The 19,358-nt window shown below is 34.3% G+C and overlaps 1 protein-coding gene across 1 annotated transcript; it reads left to right on the forward strand.

Moving 5' to 3' along the window:
* The first annotated feature begins 169 nt into the window (after nt 1–169).
* LOC117123914 (gamma-butyrobetaine dioxygenase-like) lies at nt 170–17,943 on the forward strand. Its single transcript, XM_033269983.1, has 6 exons — nt 170–247; nt 7,160–7,836; nt 10,477–10,582; nt 13,813–14,009; nt 15,852–16,015; nt 16,980–17,943. The coding sequence occupies exons 2-6, from the start codon at nt 7,178–7,180 to the stop codon at nt 17,156–17,158; spliced, it is 1,305 nt and encodes a 434-aa protein (XP_033125874.1). The 5' UTR covers nt 170–247; nt 7,160–7,177; the 3' UTR covers nt 17,159–17,943.
* Nucleotides 17,944–19,358: the final 1,415 nt, after the last annotated feature.

Below are 19,358 nucleotides of genomic sequence, written 5' to 3' on the forward strand. Positions count from 1 at the left end.
CGCTAACTGTATTATACAATATTATACACAGGAACGCACATCACGTTAGACACAGAACGCGCATCGCGTATGAAACAAAATGGCTTCTAAATTCTCAATGTCGCAACTCTTTCTATCTATGGCTCTGCCTTATTTAAAAGAAGGGCGCCGCCTACGTCGGTTCCGCCTCATTTTTTTTCTATTCGTCGTTGCGTTGCGTCCAAGGCCTAGTCAAGCTTTAGCAAGCAATTACAAGTCATTGTTTTTGGTAAGTATGTGTACTGGCATTGTACCAAGTTACTTACTTTTCTAGACTATGTATTATCAAAAGCCACAATTGCTCGTCATTCCGGTTTCGATGTATTAAAAGATTAATATTTAACTTACAAAATGCCCTAAGTCTCTTGAGCGAGCAACTGTGGCTATCATCAGAGATACTGGACCTGACTAAGATTTGATAAGATTAATTTAGGAATTAAATACCTAAAATTACGTCTCCGTCACATTTTCCGTTCATACTGACTGTAAATCTATTTCACATTTTTCGAAACAGTCCGCAATAATTATACTTTTTAAGTAATTTTTAGTTTCATATAGTCCTGTTTTTGTTTTTTGGTTCAATAACCTTTTTTTCCTCCATTTTATATTGACAAAACGATTTATGGTTGGTGGTAAGCCTTGTGTTAGCCAGATCATGCCAAATATAATAGATTATCATAAACTTGCGGAACGGTAGAAATTGGCAAAGACATAAACATTGATTTTAGGTTATAAGATTAAAAGATAACATAAAACCGAAGATTCACATATAAGTGTCACATTAACTGGTGACGTACCGGTATGCATTCTATCGAGTGCACTAACTTACATCCACCAAGGGGTTAATTATGCTTTCAACGTTCTGTTGGTTAGCACGATTATTCAAAAACTAATGAATGGGTAATCATTCAATTTAGTGGAGTGGAACATTTTGGTCTAAGGAAGAGATGATTAAATTTAAGGGTGAAAAGATGAATGTGGTCACGAATATTTCACATTGAAATCAACCTAAAGAGAGTAGTATATAGTGGTCTAAGAAAGAGGTGATTAAATTTTGGGGAAAAAGATCAAATGTCAAGATCCCGGGAAGGGGGGGGGGGTGGTGTGGTATAGAGGAGTGCAAGAAAATTAATTGCGTTTAGAAATTTAACGACGGTAGTCTAGGACCTGACTAAGATTTGTATGTACTTCATTTAGGAGAGAATTTCTCAACTGTTACATGGGAACCCTATTTTTTCACTCCTAATTTGCATATTTAAGCTAATTTGCATATGAACGGAAAATGTGATGAGACATAATTTTAGGAATTTAATCCTCTTTTCATGTGTGCTCATTTAGAACAAAAACCCCTTCATTTGCTATATTCTTATACCGTCTAACTCAATTTCAAAATACCCCCTACCCTATAAAAAGGGGGCGTGGTCATTTAATAAAGGGCGTAGTCATTTTCGGGCTGTTCGTCCCGGATAGAGATTTTGGCACACATCCCATGTTATTCCTAGGGTTCATATTAGTCTATAACAGTTGAGAAATTCTCTCCTAAATGAAGTGCATACAAATCATAGTCAGGTCCTCTACTATATATTTTGCGTCGGACTCGCGCTTGAATCAGGTGATCGTCTGTAAACCGGGAAGTAGAACTAGCTGGTATCTGTCGTCATACTCGTGTTTGTATTGAGCTATCCACCTAACTGCATATTGAGCGTGGCGGCGTACTTCTTTATTGTTAAAACGTCAATAATTTAACTAATATTTTATTATTAATAAGCCTAGGCACTTATCTTAGTTGGCCTGCCTAAGTAAGTTTGTTTCATTTGTCACCTGTATTCTTGTAATTTTACTGTTCCCTGCCCTATCCAGTGCAAGTGTGGACGTGTACTTCTGCAGTTACTTTCTGAACGTTTACAGTTAATAAAATTCCTTGATTTTAGAACGAGGTATTTTGTGTTTTTATAATTATGTTTGTAATGTTTACGAAATCATTCACGGTGCAGCAGCCTCTAAACATGCCTACGTAATATCTATCGTTCAGTAGAAAAGTAAAAGTTTTCTCAACAAAACAGCCGAAAAATAAAGTGAGTTTGACACTGTAGCTATGAAATAAAAGATTCAGTTTTCCTTGGCTCCGAACAAGGGGCCGACTATAGAGCCTCGGTCCGTGTCCCCTAACTACCTAACAAATCACACAATCAATTTTTTTTTGCCAAAACTAATGAAAATATCGTCTCTCCGCCAAAAATTCAACAAGGAAGATTAACGAGACAGGGTACCAGGACTTGGAAAACAGCTGAAACTGTTCCGACGTGTGTGGAAATCAGGACAATAATGGATCAACTTTTTTTACGATATCAGCAAGATGCCAGCTTAATTTTTTTATGGACAATGATAAGCAAGCCAAAGACCTATTTGATGTTTTTATTTACTTTGTTTAATTCTCTATCTATAGCTGTTGTCTGAGATCCATGAGACCCCCGATAGGTGTGTGCTGGAGGCATAGTAGTCCCTCTAGTTAGATTAATAGGACTACTCATTTTCTTACCGGTATTTTAATTGTCTTAACTTTACGTTAACATGATTCAGGAGACGAATCGACCCCGGGAGGGGGGGGGGTAGTGTAACGAAAATGGGCTCAACGATATCAACAAATCGACACCCATCATTAAATAAGTTTCTACAATCTGTTTATTTTCTTCCTTCTTTTCTATTGTCATTCACTTAACTCATTAAAACACATTGTTTCTTAACATCAATCCATGAGTCAGCATAATATAGAGGCTATAGCCTATAAACAAACGGTACTTGCTGCTGTTATTAACTAAATCAAATAATGGATTTTTTCACTCACACCTCAGTCTATAGAAAGAAGACACAGCCCATGAATTTCACGTCGGCAATCGCCAATTGCCGACCATATTGCCGAGCCAGAATTGCTACAGGACGGCAATTTTTTGCCGACCTAGGCCTAGATTTCTTTGCTTCAAAAACTGCTTGGAAAGTCAAAAACTTTTACTGAAACAGGCTATAGCAGACACTAAATTTCATGTACATCGTCAAACCAAGGAAATTTGTGGTTCATAAAACAGATTTGTTTCTAATAGGCGTGCAGTACGTACTATTTGTGTACAATCGTCTTGTCTTTCAATCTCGCCTAGTCGTTTCGTAGGCTAGGCCTAGGTAGGAATGACACTAGCCAGCCAAGGCCTACAACATCGCCCAATTGAAGCCACGTGGGCCGCGTAGATCGTAATGCTTATCTAAATCTATTATTTGTCTTCATTATTACAATATTATTATCATATTTAAAATGTTTGTTTATTATCTAAAACAACAAAATTCACCATATTGTAGGCCTAATCCTACCGTCCGTTTAAACGCAATCATGATCGCATCATAACTTCACTACTGACAAGTACAGTACTGCTGTACCTGTCTGGAAAATCCCTAATAGATCATTCTGGGCATGGGCAGTTTTGAAGCAGCCTGTGATGCTGGGATGATACGATCGTAGCTTTTACGATAGTTGCCATGCCAAAGATAACGTTAAAACGAAAGCTATAACGAAATTTATTCGGCGATTTTCTTATGTAAAACATATGTATTATACTACACTATTAAATTAATACAAGTACGACCATTCTTTCACCAGCAATATACTGATTTAATAGAGAAATTAACAAAATCACAATCTGTAGATGACGATGAAGGTAGAGCGTTCGGAAAATTCGTAGTTTATACTATATATAGGCCTAGGTAGTAAAAAATTGCCGAGGCTGCCTGCCTCGGAGAATTTTTGGTCGGCAAATTTTTGCCGACTTAATTTTTTCCTAATTTCATGGGCTGAAGACATAAAGGCCTACTGGCCTTCTCACCGATTATTTCAGTTTATGTTCATACACCTACACAATAAGTCTTATCCGGACTCTTGTTGATAGGACATTTAAAACAAATAACACTTGGATCGGGTTTCATAAAGATATTAACGTATTAACATCCATTCTCAAAAAAAAAAGCATGTTTCCTTCATCAATTATTAAAAGAACTATTTTTTTCTGCCACCGTATTAACTCTGATACAATACTGTATGATGTACTGTAACTACCACTATATTCTATTTTAAATTTTATTTTTCTAAAGTGGTCTGTAAAAGGATTCAAATTCAGGATTTAAATTTGGTTTTTTTCTTCATTCAAAATTAAAAAAATTGTTTTCTGTCAAAGACCCCATACCTGTTGGTCTCCGCTCGCAAGTTGTTTACAAATTTGTTTGTGCAGGCAATGCTTGCTTGTCGGCGAAATAACCTGCATGCGGGAACACCTAAAGTGGATGGGAACTCCCACATTTTAAAACACCTGAATGCCTCCAATCACTGCAAACAACCAGTCAATAAAATTGTTTACCATACTAGACTCTGCCCTCACAACGCAGCTTCTCAAAATCAAGGAAGCGCTACACATTCAGTGGGAACAACTTTCACATATTAACAAACAGCTATCATGTAAATTTAAAACATTGGCTTTTGGTTTCATTCTTTATCATTCATTTGCTATTTTGCTAATCTTTATTCTTGAATGGTTTAATTTTTATTGCGGTTGAATTATTAAACTCTTATCATGCTTATTGTTTACTGTTATTCCTGTGTATGTATATATACAGTACATTGCAGATGTGAATATTTTTCACGACGATGGTAGTAGACCTACTGAAACATGTCTGGTTTGGGGCCGTGAAGGCCAATGCATTAAATATATGCACTCGCCTATAATGAGGTTTAAAGCAATTGTGTTTAATATATGCATACATATATATATATGGCTATATATATTCAATATTAGGTCTGATCGTTTTTCAACAATTCCAAGAGTTCCCTTGGAACGGCATTAGCATGAGGTAACATTATAATACATGTCATTATGCATGCTATAGTACAATACAATATAAATAATTAACTTACTGATTGCTAATTATGACGAAACCTTGGTTTGTCACATTATATAGCATTATTCAACGTTAGCCAGTCATGGACCTTGTGAAACTCGGCTTTACTTATCTTAGGCCCTTAACAGCCTACCTAGAGACGTCTGATCTCAATCGAGACCTGGACAAAATTTATGCCCTTATTTTCCAGGGTCCAACATTGTGCGTGAAGACCTGGACAAAATTTACGCCCTTATCTCCCAGGGTCCAACATTTTGATGGGAATCCCTTTTTAATATACAATTAATATCCCTCTAGAGTTCCATTGTCCCCTATCTATAATTCTGTTACAAACAATGAGCTGGACAATTTATATTTTTCACCAAACCCTTCACTTATTTTTAGCCCAAGTTAAACTTGCCATTTGATCATTCACTTGCTCTGGAATTGAATTTCAATTTTATTGAACTTTCTTATAATGTTCCTTGTATATAATAGTAACTATTGTAAATTATTTTATCTGCTTTTTTTTTTTACATGTATACTGCTTTTAATATTTTTGAATGTTATCAGTAAAGATGGTTCCAGAGATTTTCAATTAACTCTATATAGTAGGTGGCAAAAATTGTAGAGAAATTTGAGACTAAATTAAACCACCACTGAGAAAAATTCATCCTAATAACTTCAATTTAGTGGTAGAGATCAACAATCCCTGCAACATAGGGGTGAGGTGAAGGGGAATTTCCGGTCACTGTTTGAGGAAATGTTACAATGGGGCAAACAGATACATGTTTTGAACATTTTGAAAAAGAATGCCATGTTAGATAAACACTATCTCTATGTATAATTTGCATATTTACACTAGTTTGCATTTCTGGAAGTTTATTTACTTTGCACTATTTTTGGAAATCCTGCAAAATATGGTCACAGGTCAAATGTCACATTTCCGGTCACACTTCGAGAAAAAGTTACAATAAAACAAATAAAAATGTGCATGTTCTGGACAATAAAAGAAAGTAAGTGTCTGCACGACTAGTGGTTGTCAAGGTATGCTGTATCCATAATTTGCATATTTAGGCTAATTTGCATATAATATAGGTGTAGGCCTACCAGTATGTGAGGGATAACCCTGCATCTGTGAATTTTTTAATTGATAATTAAATTCTTGTTGGATTGGATTGAATTTATTTGGTGTAAACACCAAGGATAGACCACTTAAGCCTCAAAGAAGACTTAATTCCAGTGGGGTCCTTCTGGTGGTTGTTGGGCAGTACACCGGGAGACAATCCCTACTCTTTTCCGAAGAGTGTACTGCGTTCTTTAACGTGCGCATGGGCCATAAATGCACACAGGACCAACGGCTTAAACGTCTCATCCGAAAGACGGTGCGCTATTATTACTTGTATTTCAGCCCTCCAGCTGAAAAACAAGGAGAGGCCTAATTAAATCGTTAATTACATTAATAAAGTAAATGTTAAAAAAAGCTAAAGTAATTAAAATGGCAGCCATTTTGGATTTAAATTTTGCAAATTTGAAGTGAAACATTATTTTAATTTCTATTGTCACTTATATTTAAGCATATTTAAAATATTAGTATCTTTTAATGTCATAAACATATAGTTATTGGTAATAAAATGTTTTAAAATGGCGGTCTTTTCAAATTGCTGGCTACCCCCTTGTGCATGAAAAAAAAATTGTGGCACGTACGTTTTACTTTCAGTGATGTTTATTTTACCACATATCCACATTTTTTAAAATATAGCCAAAAAAAAAAAAGGCAAACACTCATTTTGCTACATTTCATACCAAACTAATTGATGAATCCAATCCCAAGTAGCAGTGGATACTGCAATGCTATTTTGATGTTGTTTTTGCAGAGAAATAATATGAATGATGTTTGCCCTACCTGACATGTTATCCTAATGATTGCTCATGTACGTTCCCAAAATGCTTGCAGAAAACACCGGGCTAGTTATCTACAGTTGTGGGTTCGATTCCCACACCTAAATCACTTGCGAGATTTTTTTTCAAAAGCATTTGATTGGGAACGTATTCAGCATTCGGTACGATAAAACGTCTAGTGGGTCAAGCATTATTCGTGTTTAGTATTATTGTTGCTATATTGTTGGTTGTTACTGCTGTTTTAATAACAGTGAACCGTACATGTACGTGTTGTGTTCTTGACTCTAATCTATCAAATGATTTTTTTTTTATAAATCCGTTATAGATCACTCTCTCGTAAACTATGGCAAAGGCACTTCAAGTTTTGAGATCAACTGGCCTTCTGACAAAACATTTTGTTAGGCTGAGTTTTAATTTGGATAGAAAGAATTATGGGTATAGAAACTTATCGATGTCTTCGTGCATTCAATCTGGACACGAACCTCGCTTTCCTTCAGCAGACTTGGATGGCAAAAATAAATGGCTGAATCTTAAGTTGGACGGAGAACAGTCCAAGAAGTACCCTTATGTTTGGCTTAGAGATAACTGCAGATGCAAACAGTGCTACCATGAGATATCATCGCAGAGGCTTTTGCAGTTCAGCGACTTAGATATTGATGTTGAAGCAAACGACATACATTTTACTGATGACGGCACTGCTGTTATCGATTTTTCTGATGGACATAAAGGAATATACCCATTATCATTTCTTGAAGGAGAAAAATTCCCCGCTTTCTCGGATCCTTTACGTCAGTTGAAGCAGGAGTTGTGGGGGAGTGAGTTACAGGGAGAAATTCCTACATTTCAGTTTTCTGATGTAATGACGAATGATGACGCATTGTTTGGATGGTTGACTGTGTTGCACACGAAGGGGGTCGCAATCATACAAAATGCTGATACTGCGCCGACCGAAGTTAAAAAGATCGGCGATCGAGTGGCGTACTTGAGAAAAACTTGCTATGGGTAAAATTCCTTTACATAATACTTCTGACAGCATAGCTTAAATTGAAATTTAAACTACACTTCTTTACGCTTTAAGAATGTATATTTAGGCCTAACCGGCTATAATTCAAATTTACCTAACCTTTAATTGAAGGTTAAGGTTTGAGTCCGCCGTCACTAATCATCAAAGTAATTATAACTGTAGTTATGTAATATTAGTTATATTTAATAATAATTATTATTTATTTTTGATTATTACGAAGACATCGTCAACAATAATAAAGATAAATACACACTAAATAACGGTAACTAAATGACGAAAAATTTAGGCAACTGCAATATACTTTATTACATGTTTTATTATGATTTAAAGACATATTTTTAAGGTAATTGGTTAATTAATATCAAAACAATAGGATATCAAACTAAATATGAATCTTTAATAAAAATTAATTTATTAAAATTGATTAAAAAATGATAGGGTTATTCCTCGCCAATTTTAACAAATGCATTACACCATGGTCATCATTTTTTTTCCTCCACTTTTTGCATGAGATATTCATATTCATGAGAAATGAAAAACTTAAAAATTTAAGAATCCAATTCTTGTTCATTTTTCTGCAGCGCCAGTTTAAATTTAAGGGGCGAAATAATGCGCCACAGAAATGAAAATTAATTTTAATATGCTAATATTTTCAGAAGTACAACCCCTATAACCCTGAAAGTTTGTGTTGCAGGACCATGGTAGGACATACTTTCAATGCTGATTCCAAATCTACAATCAGAAAAGTTGTAGCATTTAATGATTAGAAATAGCAAATGTCTGAAAATTGGACGAAAATTTGTCTGGACCATTGTTCAAGAGGCTATAACAGAAATAGTTGAACCTTTTTAAATCCCCATATTTTGAGGAATCATAGCCCACCATTATTTCTCACCTCATATACAGTTATAAACTTATCCAAACTCATAAGCTAAAATACAACCATCCAAATGAGCCAAAAAGTATTTTTAACAGCCCGCCGCCTCTCTTCCTTCCCCCCCCACCTCCAAAAAAAAATCTCTGACATCAGCAATATCGCAACAAGAATTTCTTGATATGTTGAAGAGGTATCCCTAATGAAAATATAACAATTTTTAATGTCCTTACTAAATAAATATTAGAAATTAATGTTCCTCGAAAACCTATGTTTTAACTCCGGTTTTAACACATCCTCAACATAATACGTATTTAACGATATTCGCATCGAAATTAAATTTGACCAAGCAAGACTACTGTAACAGGGAAATTTAAAAGCTTTGCAATGTGTGTGGTATTAGCATGTGCTCAGAGATACTATGCTAAGTCATACTATTCATACTGAATTTTCTAGATCGGTAAAAATAGCTTGGTCAATCTTCATACATCTGGGCACACTTCGTTCAGCAATAAAAGTAGCCGAGATGCTGGTTAGCCAGTGCGAACAAGGCTATAGACCTTTGGCATGAAAGTATCTAATCACAAATGATCAGTGATTAATCAAAATTTTGTCACAAAATCTATTTATTTCAAATATCACCACCAAAACCAGACCTACAGTAATAACAGGCTCCTGTTCTGAGAATATGTCAAATAAGAAACTGATCATTTGCATAATAATTAAGCTATTCAGTGGAAATTGTTAAAATACTTTATTGTACAAGACTCAAATAACATCCTTGTGAGTACATAAACTTGAAAATTCATTGAATAACATACTTCATTGCAAATAAATTGAACTGTTTCAATACAAATTTTGACTTGTCATTGTGTTACCGTCATTTAGTTACTGGCTCGGTAAATAAATGACATATTTAATATGCTAATAACTTATTAACAAAAATGAATTAGGAAATAAAATTAATGTCACTAGATAGCCCTACTAAAAGTTAAAACTAGCTTTGTATATAAAGTTGTATTGTTTAATCATTTATATTTTTTGTAAAAAGTTAACTTATGTTGTTTTCCAGTAACTAAATGACATATTTATTGGGTTTAATATTTTCGAATTTTGATTATTAAAACATGAGGCAAAAGTAAAACTGAATGAAAATAATATGTGTTCTTAGTTAGCCATTTGACCATATTAAACTAGATTTTAATATAATTTCAAGTTTTATCTTAGTCTATTTTGGTACAGTAAGTTTGTATGTGAAATTTTATCAGAATAAAAAAATTATTTATTGACATATTTTAATTAATATTTAACAATACTTCTGATTTGAAATTTTAAAATCTGAGTTTACATCTTGAAAGTATATGTTTCAAGCTTTAATTAGACACCAAAACTGTAAATATAGAATGAATTTGAGAATTTAGGTGTTTTGTCCATTTTGCATGGAATTGCCCTTATTTAACCGGCTATATTCATTTTTTGCCTAACGTTTAAGGTTAGGGTTGGAGTCGGCTCTCATTAATTATCAAAACAATTATAATTGTAATTATAATAATAATTATTTATTTTTGATTATTGTTATAGTCATAAAAAGCAAATCATAATAGGCCTATAATAAAAATAATATTAAGATGAAAAATAAGAATAGTAATATTAAGTATAGTATGCTCATAAATACTAATATCATTGGATTATGATTATAATCACTTGGTGAAGAAATCGTCATGAATTTGTTTTGATCATGTAGAGAAACGTTTCAAGTGATGAGCAAGCATGATCCCAACAGCATCACCTACACAGGCACAGCTATAGACTTCCACACCGATATATGTGCTATGTACAATCAGCCTGGTGTAAGTAGTGTATCAGACCAGACATAATGCTTGGTTGAGCAGTAAGGCAGGGGCGCTGCTAACAGCCTAATCAGCGCCGGTTCGAGCCACGGCTCACCAAGGGTTTGGTTATATGTAATAATAATAAAGGCTTTGTTTAAACACAGAAAAGCTTGAATCACCAGAAGGTGTTCTTCTACAAGGCCGTGATATTGATAAAATACTAAAAAGATTAACACCATTTACTAAATAAGTAAATATAAACAATTTCAAAAACTTACACCACTGGGTAATAACTGTTTAAATGAATAAACATTTGTTGCATTTTGGGTTTTTCCAAAGACAAGACATCATTAGATCTTGCATGGTATTTTTCTTCCTTAGGGGTAAATAATGTGTTTAAGTATGGTGGTGATTGATTATGGAATATCTTATACAATGTAATAGCCTCATTTCGATACAGTTGGTCTTCAAGTTTATTCCAGTTTAAGGTTTGCAGGGCTTGTGTACTCGAGTCATATTTTCTTACTTTTGTAATTATTTTAGCTGCCCTGTTTTGCAGCACTTGTAGTTTATTGTTTTGTTTTTGGCTTGATCTGCCCCGCACAACATTGCAATAGTTAATAGGTGTTTAGGAATAAGGCCTAATGTTTTTCATTTAACATTATCTATTTGTTCCCATGACAAATGTTCATCAATAACAACACCTAGATGTTTACAGGTTTATACTCTCTGCAATGGTATATTTTCTATGTTTAATCTAAATCAACATTTAATAATTTTGTTAGCCTTTGGTGTGTTCTAATGAACATACATTGTGTTTTCTCTACATTCAGACTGTGTTTGTTATGTGCTAACCATTTCTTAACATTTACTAAATCATCATTCATTTTCATTAACACTTCATTTATATAGGAATATGCGAAGTAAAAAGCTGTATCATTTGCATACATACTAATTTGTACACTATTAACACGCTTTGGTAGATTATTCGCATATAATGTAAATAACGAGTCCTTACCCAAAATTGCTCCCTGAGTGATTCCACATACACTATCACATAGACTTGATTGAACTCCATTACCTGGGTCAAGTGTGTATGATCACAAAGGTAGTTTCTAAACCAATTTATAACTTTCTAATCAAGTTTGAAAAAATGGAGTTTCTCTAAAAAAATGGCATGGTCCACTGTATCAAATGCCTTCTTTAAATCCAACATAACTACAGTAAACCAATGTATTTCCCACAATCAATTGCGTTTATCCAATCTTCTGTCATATTTATTAAGGACGATACAGTTGAAAATTTAGGCCAAAATCGAGATTGATATTTATAGATCATGCCTTCAGAATTTATAATTGATAAATCTGGTCAAAAACAACCCTTTCAATTATCTTAGAAAGAATTGGTAAAATTAATATGGGCCTGTAATTACTGGCCTTGGTTCTATCACCACTTTTAAATATAGTGTAGGGCAAACTTTAGCACATTTTCATTTTTTGGGAAATCTGCTCTTTTAGTGTAGCATGTTTGATTTTTAGACACAATATATGTCACCAATTAACATAAAATCTAATTTAGTACCTTCAACATTTTGTAGAACATCTTCCATATTATCAAACGTATACATGTCGGAATTTGGAGACCGATACCAGGAAACAATAATAGTTGGTCTAGTATTTGATTGTCTGATTTCAATAATGGTCATTTCTAGATTGTCATTTCTTAATCCATGTGTAAACCCCCCTTCCATATTCCGATAAATGTCATAACCATCTATATTTACATCAGTATCATTGATAGTGTACAGTCAAGACGAGTTTCGTTTAAGGCTATAACATCAATTTCATTTACAGTATTTTCAATTATGTGCTTAAAGTTTTCAAAGTTACCTGTTAGTGTTACAATGTTAAGACTTAAAATACTTAGCCCATGGTTTTCAAAAACAGGACATTTTTCAGAAAAAAACATCTGAAGTATAAGTACAACTATCTTGAATAGTGGTACTGAGGACCTTAAATCTTTCTAATTTTTTTTGACAGACAGATACTTGTTGGTAAATAGTCCCTGTTTACTTATATATCGTTTATCTTTAAAAAATATTATGTACATAGTCACGATTGTATTCACACTAATCAGTTACTTACTCAGAGGGGGAGCCATGTTGTTAATATTACCAAGTCTTGTGTCATACATAATATTGTCTTTATGTGACTAAACTTGGTTAAAATTTGTTCATTTTATTTGGTCTCCCCAGGTCCTAACTCTCGGGGGCCATGCTTCAGTCGCATAGTTTTCCCCACCCCTGCCTCTTGAAGAACCCTGGTACGTCACTGACTCCGATTCCGGTCCTGTTCTTCAGTGGCTTTGCTCATACTTCAGAAGTTATAATATTTAATTTCTACTAAGATAATATGTAAAATAGACATCCAAGAAGTAATGAAGCCTATCAATTAACTTATGTTTTGTTCTGATTCGTTTGAAGGGGATGTAGGCCTATATATTTCTCAAATTTGTAAAACCCTTTTAAAAAACATTTAAATGATCATTTTCAATGATCAAAGAACAGTGACGTAATAGGAGTCTTGAAACAAGTAAAAATGTGGGGGGTGGCCGATGGGCCAAAAAGGTGAAGGGGATTGATAAGGTGAAGGGGATTGATAAGGTGAGGGGCACTAGCTCGTAAAGTAAGGTGATGACATTAGGTGATTCTATTTTTTTTTTCCCTCTCCTCTACAATTAGATCATCAGAATATGTAAGGGCCAATGCAAAGAATAATTAAAGGAAACTGCCCTTTATGCATCTAGTTTAGACACTTGGTTGGTTGAACTGGAAACAACACATAGTTAACTTTGCAAGTAATGAACTTTTCCACTAAGGCATGCCTCTTAGATATTGTTGCTAACGTCCCACAAAACGATAGCGTAAATATATGCTTACACATGCATTTGTTGGAAAGCACCTGTGTTTCTGGTGAAGCGCGTATTACTGGCTCTCTTCTGATTGGTCAGTTGCTACTGTAAGTCTGATTAGAATGCGAAAAGATGTGTTCCAATTATAGATTGCACCAAAAACATTGGGTTTTTTTTGCTAAACATATACTGAACATCTTTAAAAAAAAAAACAGAACATCTTTGAGATTGTACTATACTATTGAATTGTATTTATTGTTTATAGCTCAATAAATGGAACATTTTGACTTTCATCTTTCATTACCACCATAATTAGGCCTGTTACATTTGTGTCCTAGATGCAGATGCTTCACTGCATTAAGCAGTCGACAGAAGGTGGCGAAAACCAACTTGTTGATACATACAAAGTCGTAGAAGACTTGAAGAAAGAGGAACCAGAGGTGCACAGCATTCTGAGTAATACTCTGTTTGAATTTACGGACATCGGTACAGACTTCAACGATTTTCACTTTAGAAGCTCCATACCAGCTATTAGGTAAGTTATTAATGTTTTGATCGTTACTTTAGAATGAATGATGGAAGCTTATCACACTTATGTCTGTATCTTTTTTGAACAAATATATGTGCATAAAAAAGTTTATTCAGTAAAAATGCAGTTGCAAAAAAGGCGTGTAGGTAAAAAAGTCTTTCTTCCAATGAACCAAAATAACCGAAAGGAAAATCACATCAACCAAAAACAAACACTACATATAACACCATTTTTTGGAAAATGGTGCAATATGAAATAACATAATTATTAATATTACATCGTCTTCTATTACTTCACAATTCAATTATCGCAAAATATTATCTAGTAACATTCATATGACGACCTCTTTCTATTAATAAATTATGGTTTCGCTCTCAAAATTAGTCTTATACTGTATGTAATGATAAAAAATGTTTATATTTCCCTGGCTTTTGTCCTTGCACCATGACGGGGGCTGATGTATGACCTGAGCTAGACCCCTGTGGAAACGTAGGACTCATTCTAACATTGATCCTCCATCCACGCTGTTTCTTAATTCTCCAATAAGTGTGTTTGTCAATTAATCGACTAATAAAAAAAATATACCAGCAGTTTGTTATTCGAAACTGTAACATATTCACTTGTAGGCCTACTGTAAGTCAAACTCTTCTAACAAAATTTGATTATTATGGGAGGGTCCCGGTCCGTCATAAACATTCCCCTCACTCCCTCACATCCGCAGCCAATTTGGTAATGGGGGAAGATCTTTTTGGTGTGCTGTGAACATTTGCTATAACATAGGACGAAAGCATGTGTCTTAAACATGTCGGTGATGATAATTTTATAAACCCAAACGCTAAATATTGACCTAGGCCTATTTAGGTTTCTTTCTTTTTAAATGATCATAGTTTTACGTGCTGGCACTTTTACTTACATAAGTAATCATTATTCAGGCCCCATAAAGCTATGCTGGAAGAGTGTTCTTTGGGAGCAAAATAGTCCAACTAACTGTAGATTAAATGTAGACCACTTTAAAACATGGGAGGGGACCCATTTTACACCTAAAATATAACTTATATATGGACCCGTCTTTTAAAATATGGACCGATTTCATGGATATAAACTGAATAATGTGGAACATTTTAATAACTGGGACCTATTTTATGCCTAAAGCAAACTAATGTGGACCCACATTTGAAAAAAAGTGAACTCATTTAAACAATTTTACCTTTGTTATGCATACAATATATCTAATGTGGACTCATTCCTTGTGTATATACTTGATAGTGTGGAAAATGTTAAAATGTGGGACCCAGTTTACACAAAAATCTATCTAAATTGGACCCACATTTTAAAAAGTGGACCCAATCAAAATATGCCAGTAACTGTAAAACCTTTAAAAGAATGGTACTGCAAGTATTTCTTCGAGAGCTGTGCACGCGTCTGGACTGCAAATCAGGACAAACATTTTGTCCATACCCAATTTAGTATATGTATATGATGATGGACCCATTTTACATGTAAATTTGCAATGTAGAAAGTAATGGGGGGTATTTTTTTTTCATTAAAGAAAACAATATTGAAGGAAATAGAGCGGAACAGTCCTGACTGTCCAAATAGCTGGCTACGGCATTGTGATGATGATAGTCATATTGGTCATGATAGGGATGGGGATGATGATGATGAAGATGAGATGACGAGGGTGGTGATGATAACGATGATAAAGGTGAGGATGAATTCAAACACTATGTGATGACTGATTCGGATAGAGGTTGTAACGATCTGGTGGTGTTAGTGTGTTATGAGAGATTTTGTAATGCCCTTCCTACTGCTACTGTACATGAAGAGTGTTTGATATGTTTGATGTAGATATGGAATCAACGGGAACATTAAGCAAGTGAGTATTCATTTTGGACGTCATCACAGTATGAATGTGCCTCCTGAACAAGTTTATCCAGTGTACAGCGCCCTCAAGGTTTTCTTTCGCTACCTATATCACGAGAAAAACATTGTGAGACATCGACTTTCTCCAGGTAATTTGATCGTTATGCGTTTATCGATATATATCTGTTTCATATATTGTTTGTGTATAGTGTACATGTAGGAAAAAACAGTTATATAATATATTTAGGCCTAATTGTTTTGTATTATAATCGTGTTGTATGTGGGTCACACCTACTCCCCGTCTATCCATCATTCATTCATGTACTAAATATAAAAATCTTTCAAGGCCTCAGATTACCAAAATACAGTACACTCAAATTGAAAGAATATAGTTATTTAAAGGTGTTAAATTTTCTTGGTAGCCCTGCGCCTTTCAAAGAATTATATTGTGATGTAACTCTTCGATTCCAGCCAACCAAAAGGGGAGTAGAAGTAAAAGACTTCCCGCTGTTGAATGTAAACTGAAGTAATTTAAAGTAAAATAAAAAAAAAATGTTCATAAGTTTATGGTCTCTAATTGACAAATCGAACTGCCAAATCAAAAGTAGAGGGCAATTTTAAGGATGACATTTTTGTTTTTATGCTACTAAACCAGGTTTTGTTTTGATTTTCAGAAACCTTTTCTTTTTAAAGAACATGTGTAATAAATACTGAATAAAAAACAACGTTTTAGATGTAAAACGAAGCATACGAATGGTACATCGTAAACATCTTGTATTTAAAGCCCTGTCCAGATGTTGTATACCTATATATAGTCATGATGTGCCTATATATGGTCATGATGTGATGTCATCATGACCATATTTAGGCATGTCACATGTTTATGTCAAATGAAGTTTGATAGTCTGGACAGAGCTTTAGGATATACTGTCGGTGTTGAGTGGATGTAAAGTTAAACAATAATTACTTTGTACTTTGTAGACTCGTGTGTCTCATCATGGAGCTGGTATTTTATTGACTTCAATCGTCAATTATGTTGATTGAATGTTTTTATATTTCGTCCTCAGATCCAGAATATAAACCAAATTTTTCTGTTTTATAATCATTTTATAGGAGAGATTATTTGCATGGACAACAGACGATTGGCTCACGCGCGCACAAAATACTATATTGATCCAACCATTAAAGGTGTACAGCGCCATCTAGAGGGAGGATACATTGATTGGGATGAGCTGAGCTCGTTCTATCGTGTTTTGCTTGAAAGAAGGAAGAAAAACGAGAATTCGAACTAGAATCTTGTTCAACAGTCTTCTATACAAATATACAAATATTCATCAAAAATCCTGAAATTTTAAGCTAAAATCTTAATTGGTTACATAGGCCCTATGTGTTTTGTTTGTAAAGAAGAATATAATCAAAGATTTAATTTCGGAAGAATTCAATCTGTTGCTATCTTTATGATCGTAATTCTATTGTTAATTGCACTTATTATATTATAAGGTGAAGGGGAGTGGATATTGGGGTTTTTGGGAGACGTGGTTGAGTGTGAGATAACGCACAATGGGTTCCAGTCTGGTTGATACTAGTACCGTAGATTACCTCATGTTTCGGTGTTGGTCGGGAATTAAATCCAATTCTATCGAAACTTGAAATGTGCATTTTTGTGCCAAAGGAGTGCTCGAAAAAAAAGGGTCATTGTCAAAAGAATTGATGGTCAAGATTTTAATTACAGAAACATCAATTGACTATAGAAGACTTATAATAAACATTTAAATTAAGGTATTAATCGAAAGTTGGGCCTTTTAACTTCACAAGGAACACTGTGTCACACTCGAGGTCTAGGCATAATATACAGTTATACGATTACCCATAAATGTTCCAATATCACTATAGTTTTGTTACTGTATAAAATGAAAACAGCGTTACGGACACAATAATAAAACATTATTTTTCAATTGTGTATGTTTTATTTTACTGTAACATTTAAAAAAACCCATTTAATATGTAAATGATGACGAACCTTAAATCTTTGATAGAATGGCCAGTAGAATTAAAGTGTTCACTTACAGGAAAACCATTAAGGTTCCTGACAGATTTGTAACGTTGTTACATATGGCGCAATATATATATATATATATACGACATTGGAGGCATGGCAATTAAGTGGTGTAGTGTGGATGGTGATGTTGGTACTAGGAACTTTGAACCTGTTCGATGTGTCAATGATAGTGCATAGCGACCTGAGCATCTTACATTAGATGGATATGTGTGCTATTATAAAACTACACTATTATTATTATTATTATTATTTTTATTATTATTATAGTTGGCATCGTCTGCTGTTACAAGCCATGTTGCCGTGAGTATGATTAGCCGAGCGTAATTTAGAGGAAGTGAGGATGGATTTAAGATTGGGGGGTTGACGTTGAGCTACAATAGGAGGATGAAGGTAGAGATCAGATATATTGGGGTCTTTTTGAAGTCTTGTAGTTGTTCTTGATTTGAGCTACCAAGAGTTTTGATGAGGGGGCTGTTATCAAATACCATAGGTATACGGGCATCGGTGACAGGTCTGTGGGTGTAAGACAAGGTCTGAGCGGAATTTAGCAGATGCTTTCGATATAGCAGATATTATTAGTTTGAGAGGGTAGGGACAATTCAAAAAAATTACTGTGAGGCGAGAGAGCTGCTGTTAATAGTCCGTCAGGTCCGAACAAATTCGCTTGAGTCCGATACACTGACTGCTGTAGTCGATAGACCGTTTAAGAGTAATAGGATGGTATCTGTAGAAATCAAGGATTGGTGATTGTCGGTGTTGAAAAGCAAGTCGAAGATCAAATTATTACATATCTCAATAAAAATGACCTTATAAATGTACTAATATGCTTTTAGGAAGTACCACTCAACTGTTATAAATGCCTTCACCTTTTAAATAATCTTTTCATATGGATTCTGGGGCGGATGCAGGATTTGGCAGTAGGGTTGGGGCTGAGGTGAGCATAATTTGAGAATATGGAACTCAGGTGTCCGGAAATTGCACTCTCATACCTTAAAAATCTTACCGGTAATTCATATCAACAATACAATACAACAATTATTTTTCTTAATACAATCTTGAGGGGGGGGGAGGGGTGTGGGATCGCACCGTCTGCACCCCACTCCCGCCCCAGAAATGCTATACACAACTTCATACTCTGTCAAGCATATTGGTTTATTATTCAACAATACAAAGGCCACAATGTGAATGTCCCTTGGCTGGAAGGTTTGGAACGCCAAAAAGTGGCAGCAGTGCAAAACACCGAGTCAGCAGTGCAAAACTCAGAGTCAAATCAAATTATTTTAACGTATAGACCCATTTCTACCACATCTGTTTTTTTTATTGCCTATTATTGTTTAGTATATTATTCAGTCATATATATATATATATATATATATGTATATATATATATATATATATATATATATATATATATATATGTAATATAAGAATAT

Source organism: Anneissia japonica, unplaced genomic scaffold (assembly GCF_011630105.1).
Source record: "Anneissia japonica isolate Jap-2015-1 unplaced genomic scaffold, ASM1163010v1 scaffold287736_len1891122_cov214, whole genome shotgun sequence".
Lineage (NCBI taxonomy): Eukaryota > Metazoa > Echinodermata > Crinoidea > Comatulida > Comatulidae > Anneissia > Anneissia japonica.

Bases quoted from the DNA above. Each gene is read 5' to 3' on its own strand.
- LOC117123914 (XM_033269983.1), top strand. From the start codon at position 7,178: ATGGCAAAGGCACTTCAAGTTTTGAGATCAACTGGCCTTCTGACAAAA. The intron at 10,583-13,812 runs GTAAGTAGTGTA...TTTGTGTCCTAG, and splicing joins CTATGTACAATCAGCCTGGT to ATGCAGATGCTTCACTGCAT. The intron at 16,016-16,979 runs GTAATTTGATCG...ATCATTTTATAG, and splicing joins GAGACATCGACTTTCTCCAG to GAGAGATTATTTGCATGGAC.